The sequence below is a fragment of the Festucalex cinctus genome, chromosome 15, assembly GCF_051991245.1.
Source record: "Festucalex cinctus isolate MCC-2025b chromosome 15, RoL_Fcin_1.0, whole genome shotgun sequence".
NCBI lineage: Eukaryota > Metazoa > Chordata > Actinopteri > Syngnathiformes > Syngnathidae > Festucalex > Festucalex cinctus.
Genome location: NC_135425.1, coordinates 18,290,253 through 18,299,952, shown reverse-complemented (window position 1 = coordinate 18,299,952; position 9,700 = coordinate 18,290,253). Strand labels below are relative to the sequence as shown.

The 9,700-nt window shown below is 38.8% G+C and overlaps 1 protein-coding gene across 2 annotated transcripts in view; it reads left to right on the top strand.

The window, feature by feature from the left end:
• Window positions 1-225: 225 nt before the first annotated feature.
• The window catches only part of LOC144002425 (leucine-rich repeat transmembrane neuronal protein 4-like), a 41,364-nt gene continuing 31,889 nt past the window's right edge, over window positions 226-9,700 (top strand). For both annotated transcript variants that reach the window (XR_013278736.1, XM_077497638.1), the window contains exon 1: window positions 226-660. Coding sequence is in view for 1 of the 2 variants with exons in the window: in XM_077497638.1 (XP_077353764.1) it covers window positions 657-660 (4 nt within the window). In the remaining variant the exon portion in view is untranslated. The remainder of the gene's footprint in view (window positions 661-9,700) is intronic.

Below are 9,700 nucleotides of genomic sequence, written 5' to 3'. Positions count from 1 at the left end.
CAACACAATCACGATTGAGTTTCGGGAGCGAATTGATGATGGAACAAACAAATCTCACATTTGACCAAAAAGAGCCTGCAGCTGTTCAACAATGCATTGAGTGCTTTCACATTCACCGTCTCGCGCTGTGCCTCGCGCACGCGTACCCCACGCATTCGTGCGCGCACACGCATCTGGGTAGGCTGAGCACGCGCCCCTGCAAATCCAGCACACTGCTGACGTGCGCTTGCATGGAGCACCTGCTCGGGAAGGAGGTTGCGCCCATCTCTGCGCCACAAGCGTGCTCCTTTTAACTTTTTTTTTTTTTTTTTTCACTTTTGAAACGAGCTGATTTTTCTGTTCTAAAATCATGCTTCAAATTCGAAAAGCCGTTCGCAAATCGGGCTTTGATGACACATTTTCGATTGTGCGTGGCAAGTTACGTAGCGTCAGTGCGCATTGGAACAAACTTTGAACGCTTGAATCGCAGGAAGATTTTCATTTGTATTTATTTTTTTCGTCGAGGTGATGGAAGGTGATTCACCGCTTGCTTGAGGGGCTCCGCCGGTTTTGAGGATCTGGATTGGGCAAGCGACGCAAGGGGAAGTCGTGATCGGTGTTGATAGGATTTGCACTACTGTTTAGCAGGAACGGAGCGGACGCGCGGATGAGACAACATGGGTGAGTAAGTGAGGGCAGGAAAACATGTACCAAATGTAGTGAGGTGCATTATTTAGTGCTCAACTCGTTGACAGTTTGTACCGTTTATCATATTTTTCATATCTTCCACTAGCTTTCACCATGCACTAAAATGATTGCAAAGGGTTAAATCGTTAATCAAACAATTAAGAAGGGATTATAATCTCGCATTTTGACGTGGAATGTGGAATAAATGCGACCTAACGGCACTTAATTGAGGAGAATCAAAAGATGGACCAAATGGAAACGCAGGGATCAGTCGGCACTTTTCCACAGCATCGCAAGCTGTGTCAGATTTGAGTCATTCCTCCAACTTCTGCTGCCCCCCCACTCCTCAAACAGCTCCTCCAATCTCATCCCACACGCCTCCTCCATTTTAGTGCTCAGAAGGTACAGCTCAGGAGCCACAAACCCACACTTGCCTTACCTTCTGCAGCTTCAATCAATCTTCATTTTTATTGTGTGGGGTAGGGTGGTTCAAACACAGTGCTGAGTTTTGGATTGAAAAATAACATGATTTTTGGTTGCCCATTGTGTTGGATATAGGCAGTGAGGGACTCATTTCCATGTTTGCTTGCACACACTGTGGTGTGACATGAGTATGTTTGCAAAGAGCTCAATTTGTTTATGAAACATGTCCCCTTTTGCTATACACCCTTCCCATTTTTTGTGTCTCCAAACATACACTCAAAATAGGTGAGAGTAAAATATGATCCGTCACATGACCTGTATTAAGAACATTACATTTACAAACACAATCGTGTTTTTGTTTGTTTATTTTTTTTAAGGTAATTCATGAGCATTTTTTGTTGTTGTTAGGGGTGATAAAAACATGATTGCATCATGATAATGTTTCGGCTGAAAAAATATTTTGGTCAACAAAGAATTAAATATGGGGGGAAAAATAATTGACACTGTCAATTAGAGGTGTGAATTGCCTAGTACCTCACGATTCGATACCGATTAATCCCGATACGAATTTATAAGTCGATTGTTGTGATTTATTTATTTTTTTTTAATTTAGAAAATCCTAATCAGTAATTTTGTACAGTGTAAGATTTGTATGAAAATGTATCATTTATTTATCTGAAACTTCAATCTTATAAAGGTTGTAATCGGTTTCATGTTTGAACAGAATTAAAATAAAAATATTATGGCATAATGTTCCATTAATATATCATTCTTCCATGCTTAAGGTGTGAACCCTAAGACGTTTTCGTGAATATTTTCCCATCAAAAATGGATATTTAAAAATCGATTCGGCCGCCTATTGAATCGATTCGAGAATTGCGCGATGTAATATCGCGATATATTGCCGAATTGATTTTTTTTAACACCCCTACTGTCAATCAAAATTGAGCATTATTTTTGTAGAGGAAGAATATTTGCTTAATCTCATGACACATTGTGAGTGTACATGACCCAGGCAGAGGGCCTTCCACCACTGCCCACACATTTAAACACTGGCTGAGTTTTCATAAGCAGCTTAAGTGCAACTAATTTGCACTCAAAATTATGCTTTTAAATATTTAATAACAACTAGTTATTCAACAAAGTCATGCATTTGTCAGAGTATCAATAAAACTCCAGTTCACCCAGCAAGGTATCCTATTACAATCCATTAACTCGGTTTCATCTGAATTGGGCCATTTGGGAAAGAGAAGTCGGAATTGTGTCACTTGAACAATTCATGTGTGGCCCAAATATAGCCATCAGATCGTTTTTACCCCCGGTGACATCACACAATATGGTTTGGTGTGCCTGCATTAAGTTTGTACCTGTCTGCATTGGTCTTCTTCCTTTACAGTGTAAGCGATGTGATTGCAACGCGAAACAAGCTAGGAGCGACACAAGCGAGTATGAGAATAGGGCACCCTGCAAAAAAAACAAAAACACTTAAGTCAAGAGGAGGGCTGAAAGTTTAATAAGGAAGGTTGTTATTGAAATTAAAAAACATAATTATAAAATAAACTATAAGAAAATAATGTGCTGTGTAAGCAGGCAGCATGCTAGGTCACTTGCATTTTTTCCACTATAAAAAAAAAATATAAATGTAGACAGGTGATAGTTTTATTTTTAGTCAGATGATGTTTATGTCTTTTATGGTAATATTCGTCAGCAATATCTTTATAATGGTATGTCGTCATTGGGTTCTGGCTTTATATATCAGCTAATCCTAATCAGGTATATTAGGAAACTTAATTGTCCACATTTGTAAATTTGAGTGAATTTTTCTAAAAGTTGTTTGTTGATAAGAGTTATGTGTGTATAATGTGCGCTGTAACTTTTTGTGTGCTGTAACTTTTTGTGCATAGGTCGTTTCGCGTACACTTGTGCGACGAAGGTTTTATGTTTTGCTTGTCTGCCGGCACAAATATTTGTTTGTGCTTGCCCCTTGTGATTTGAAATGATGCCCACCCCCCCCACCAAAATTTTTTGCAAACATTTTTTTTAGGGGTATGTATATATTGCATTTGGATCTCAGATTGTTCAGGTGTAGCAAACGTTCTGCCTAGTATGTGTCTCTTGATGGCCATCCGCAGTAGTGAAGTATCAGTATTATTTTATGTACGCTGTATCTCCTCAAATAGCAACAGAATTGTTCAAAAAAATAATAATACAGTCAAGCAGCATTTCTATTTTGTAAAATAACAATGAAAGTGACAATAAAAAAAAAAAAAAAAAGTAAATTTATTCCATGATACACATTCTTCCATTACCGGAGATTGTAATTGGTCCTTGGAGGAGGAGTAATTATTTGGAAAGATGCACATTTCTGTAGAAAGAAAACAAAAACTTATTTTATGGAACATTAATGATTTATAGACAATAAGAGTGTTTAAATGCAAAATGTCCAAACAGCATGTTGAGTAATAACTTATTGTTATTGTTATGTTCCTTTTTGTGCTTTTGTTATTTAAAAATTATCCTGAAAGCCTCAAATAATAAAGCTTCTCAATTAGAACAACATCCACAGTATAAATAAACAGCATCAAAGGAGTGATGCTTTATTATCATCCTAACAAAGTGTTAACGACTGCATTGGATGAATACAAATGGATTTATGTTAGCACTTAGTATTTTTTAGCAAAGCAATGGAAATGACCAACTTTGACCATACGAGTTATTTCCCCAAAATAATAGCTTATTTAACACACCTCTATCGTTGAACTTAAAGTTGCTCTATAACAAACAAGTGGAGAGAGAGAGAAATCCTGTAAAAATATGCCATTGTGACGCCTATGCAAACCTTTTCCTGCTACATATTTGATTTCTGTTGCTTTTAAAACTGTTCTTACAGCTCAAGTATACTTTGCAAGCGGACTGAGACCACCACTTCAAGCGTTATTGATCCACTTGCTTGGTGCACTGAAACGTTTTGATACAAGCGGTCACACGTTACCAAACGACAAAAAAACAAAAAAACAATTGCATTGCAGTTACATACTGCTTTTCCACAATATCCAATATTTCGTCTCAATTACTTCATTAATGAATGATCAATTCATCAACTAACTGAAATTAGACCCATTCTAAGTATGCAGATCTCCAGATGGCAAGTTGCAGGACTTCAAACCAAGCAAACAAAGTGAAAAACTAGTGGCAAAGAAAACATAACCTTCTTGGCAGAGGTAATTAAACCACCCAGGGGGAGAACGAAACATCCACCACCACACACACACGCACGCAAGCGAGAATGGAGGTGAAGCAGCATGTCTCAGGGGGTAACATTCAGATCCGTGACCTCTTGAAATGATTGTGGCAGCCAGGAGGAAACAAAGCACAGGCAGTGGAATACCGATGTTTCTCTTGCAGGAAAAGGAGTTGACAAATGATATCGACAATCTACTAATATAGTGCGGTCAACAAGAAGCAGATGCAAATTGATTCATGTAAAACCAAGGAAATGGTCATAGATTTCCACCAAACTAAGCCTCCCAGGAATTTCTCGGGGTCCTACCTTAGACTTGGATCTGGTCAGCCAGCATTGCCGTAATTTATAGCTAGGGACAGAGTCCACTTTAGTTCTTGAGGAGGCTGGCTGCTTGTAGGAAACTGTCAGTCAGTTTTATGTCTGTCTCCAGTCGCTGTCATAGTAACAAGCACACAGTCATTACGAGCATCCTTAACGAGTTTACACAAAATGAAAGCAGGAGACAATGGAAGGGGAGTAGCATTGTAATATAGTGAAATGGTTTTGATTCGTGATTCCTGGCACCGAGTGAACCATCGTGAATAAAGCCTCGCATTAATCATCTGCATAAGGCAGGAAGAGGAAAAAAAAATCATCGCTGCCAGAATATCGCAGTTGAAAAATGTGCTTCTCATGAGTTTTATATAGGAAATGTATCTGCTTGAGTGTCCAGTCAGAGTGCTGTGATGTCATCCCTATATGCCCTCAACCATAGCCTTGTGTAAAGTGATGTCATCATACCATTCGAGAGGGAGGGGGAAAAGTCCCGGAATTTCCGGACTTATAACTGTGACTATGACTTTGTCACACGCGTTCAACCCTGCAGCCAGGGGCGCTCGAGCAGAAAAGGTAAGAGTGAGACAGGTGGAATTTATGCGTCGAGGAAGACGCAAGTTTAATGTAACTTTGCGCTTTGTGCAAGAATAAAATGAGCATGAACAGACCCTCATCATGGAAAATACAATAAACAAATTCTGTAGAATAAATTTGACTCTATTTAGAGTGGGACCAAATGGATAATATTTACACTTGGAAGAATAAAGTATTGAAAAAAAAAGTCACTCAAGGGTTGAGGAACAAATTCACTACCTTCAGCTTGGGAGACTGTCACAGTACCACCTGAGCTATGCCCCTCCTACTGTTTGCCTTTTATAAGAAGAGTCCAAAAACTATGTTTTCTTGGAGTTAGGAAGATTCCAGCTGACATGAGGGATATACTAAAACACAGCAGAGCTGCGTGGATCATGGAGTAGATCGGCTGTCTCCCAAGCTGAAGGTTGTGAGTTTGTTCCTCAACCCTTGAATGACTTTTATTTTAATTTTTTCAATTCCTTATTTTACTCTCTTCCAAGTGTAAATGTTACTCTAAAACTGTGTCTATTTGGTGCCACCCTAAATAGAGTCAAAGTTACTCTACAGAATTTACTGTGTAGGCCTACCTTTTGTGTGTTTCCCACTTGTGCAGTGAGTTTTTCTAATCTTGCGTTATTCCTAACTAGTGTATTCCCTATATGGTTGAATATTTTAGTTCTGTTATTGATTCTTCTTCTTCTTTTTTTTTTACATTGTCTGTTGGTTATCTTTCTTCATGTTGCCTGGTCAAGTAGTGTAGAGTCCGCTTTGGGGTCCACACTGCCAGTGTTTAATTGGGTTGTATATTATAAACAATTTTTTTTAACTCCCTCAAATATCAGCAGAAATCACAATATTTCATGTATTGGGTAAAGATCTTCACATTGGTCAGTATAGCTCCAGTTCTGCTAATTTTGTCATGTATGAAAAGATTCTCCTGATGCATCCGTTTTTCCATTCTCGTGCAATTTCCGAGGGAACTGCTATTTGTAGTTATAGCTGTGATATCTGCATGAATCAGCATATGCAACAAAGTCTCATTTTAATTTGGTTGAGTCCATGGGAAGGCTGCAGGCGGGACACAGAAGAAATATAACCAAAAGTCAGAGATTCCAGTGTGACAGGGAGAGAAACAATCACAGCACTAATGAGTCTGTGTGCGTGACAAGAGACACTGTGTGTGCAAACGAGATACCGTTGTCTGCTCTAAACTGGATTTGGATCTATTTTGATTGCTTGCATTTGAATACATATTGCCAAGCCAATGCATTGTAGCCAAGTACTATATTTCACGACACTTTCATTATAAACAAGATGTGAAATGTGTTCGGCGATGTCAAAAACAAGTTGATATTTCCAAGTCTGGATCCGTAAACTGCTATGATTTCAAAGTGCAACACACACATGTTAAGTGACAAGCGGTGCAGTAAAGTCTGCTCGCTTTCTCAGCCATCAGCTAATAAACTGCATCGCATTTATTTGCCGAGCTGAGGCACTCACCTCATCTTGAAATTGCTGTATATGCTTTTTGATTTCATCCTCAGTGTGTGCATCGTACTTGGAGGGATAACTAGCAGGATACATTTGCCTTTATCATACAACAACAACAAATAACAGCAATTGCAAGATTAAAAATAGCAGAGATTAAAAATACTAAATTTAGCTTCAAAGCACAGAAATTATGCCTTAAGCCGCTCACTTTTTTTTTTCTTCTTCTTATAAGCCAGCGATGGCATAGTAGGAACAATTTGCTCTTTTAATACAAGAGAAAAAAATATTTAAGTTTATGAATTCAATTTAAAGTTAGGCATGGGCTGATATTAGATTCTGATGGTATGATAACAGTGAGCAGATATATTGCAATGTCACAGTATTAAAATTACAACTACAATGCCATTAAAAAAAATATATATTTTAATTAAAATATACTGTAAAAACAAACAGCATATTTCTTCCCATTGAACACCATCTATTTTATTTGTAAACAAAATAAAGAATACTTGGCACAGAGGACACAAGTACCATGCAAAGTTTAAATACATGAACAAAAAGTCAGAGTCCCATCACTTGTGAACTATTTTTAGAAAAGATCCATAAGCTACTCATGTTGTCCTTGCCCCCACTGGCACAGTTTTATTTTTATTCTTGGACAACACATTAACCGGAGCAAAAAAAAGATTGTCTTTTTGTCTTGCTCCCTCCTTCCCTTCCTTTGTGCCCAATTGCTCTCTGCTCACTCAGCAGGAAAAGAAAAGTTAATTGGAGGCAATTAACTTCAAAGCGGCATCTCGTTTACTCAACTTTGCAAGCAGTCAATGATAATGCCTAGACATGCCCTCAAAAAAATAAATAAATAAAAAAAAAAAAAAAAAAAGTTGGGGTAGTCTAATTTTACACTTTGAATGTTAGTGTTGGAAAAATAGAGGAGATAACAGTTTAGAGAATTCAAACAATTCAATGAATCAAACTACTGAAAAATAACTTGCCTAACACAGAGTCTAATAGTGTTGTCTGATTGAGACATTTATTGTTGATTATCTTGTGTTATTAATTTAACATCTGTTCAAACATGCTTGAAGATTACGGGAATCTGCTTTAAAAAAATAAAATAATAATAATAATAATAATAATAATCATCATCATCATCATCCCAGTTCTGAGGACTCCGGTTCGAGTCCAGGCTCCGGCCTTCCTGGGTGGAGTTTGCATGTTCTCCCTGTGCCTGTATGGGTCTTCACCGGGTACTCCGGTCTCCTCCCACATTCCAAAGACATGCATGGCATGTTAATTGGGCGCTCCGAATTGTCCCTAGGTGTGCTCGTGAGTGTGGATGGTTGTTCGTCTCTGTGCGCCCTGCAATTGGCTGGCAACCAGTCCAGGATGTCCCCCGTCTACTGCCCAAAGCCAGCTGAGATAGGCTCCGGCACCCCCCGTGACCCTTGTGAGGAGCAAGCAGTTCATAAAATGGATGGCTGATTTGCCACTCAAAGCTTGCAACCTGGTCATTTCAATTGTGGATGCTGTATTCAAGTCTAAATGTAGGGGACAAAAACAAAATGTTGAAACCCAATCACGGTGGCATTGTATTGTTCTTTTGCCCCAATCCAATTTATACCAATTTATCGTTTGGCTGTTTCAGATGATTTTATCAACTTTGTGAAGATTGACAGGCAGAGTGGATATACAGGTCAAAATATGATTTTGTTGTGATAAATTGCAGAGCAGCCAGCCTCGGGAAAACAATGAATACTAATATTGTTAGCATAAGCCTGTATCACACTGAGGGGTGAACATTTCCGAGTGTTGGTAGCGAATACATGCTTCCATTTGGGTTTGCGCAAGTTTCGCAAACTAAATGGTCAAGTTTTCCTTCGGACAAGAAAAACCATTAACACTCTAGTGAACGTCTGGCGAACGTTCAGTGGACGTTGCGAACTTGAACGAACCCTGACGAGAAATCAACACTGTAATTTACATACGCGCAAATAACACCGGCGCACCGTGGCGCAATCTGGTTGGCAGCACACTTAGTGACGTATTTCCCCATCTGCGAGTGTTTAGTGAATTAGACGCTCTCGGATTGCTCCATTTTTACCGGTTAGCGCCGTGCAAAGGCTACGCAAACCTTCAGTGAATCTACCCCTAAGTGTCCATGATAAACGCCACAATCTATAGACAAGTTAAACCAGTGCTGCAGTACAGCACTTAATGCCTGTGAGAAATTGACGTATGTTAAAGCCACTTAATCATGTGGAGGAATTGGATTTCTACTCTACATACCCTTCTGCATATTCATACCAATCTAGAATGTTAATGGGTGCACTTTGAGAAATGTCTTAAGGTGGCGATAGGGCTTGACAAGTTAATAATTTAAGTCTTTCTTCTTTTCTGATGAAAGAGCCAACGAGCAGCTGACGCACAGACCTTCATTTATCTACTTTTATACTTTAGGAGGTCGATGCACTCATGAGACCTTGGTTATAACATCCCCCACTCAGCCGGTCAGCATACGTGAGCTCACAAATTTGACTGTTCATCGCATTACTTTGTAATGTAGATCGTTCCAATTGCCATTACTCATTGCCAGCTATCTTTCCCTTCAGCGCTGTTATTGTATAAAACTGTTTATTTAAGGCATAGTTCTCCTTTCTATATGGTTTGTTATTATGCACAGCTCAAATTCTTATAAAATAAGCCTTCATCATTAATTAGCCACTTCAGACAACTACCTGCTTTTGCTCTAAGTTGATAATCCACCTGATGTCTAAATTTTAAACGATTGTCTCTGATATATAGGGGTTAGTTGGCTAAAACATACTTAATTTCAATATTGTAATGGCAATGTGTCAAGTGAATCACCGTTGCATAAGATGGCCCCTATGACTTATATGTCACATACTTTAAGCCCTGGGAGTGCTTCTCATTTTATGTGCCGTAAATCTAAGTGCGCATGGTCAGTTATGTCATAAATCACAA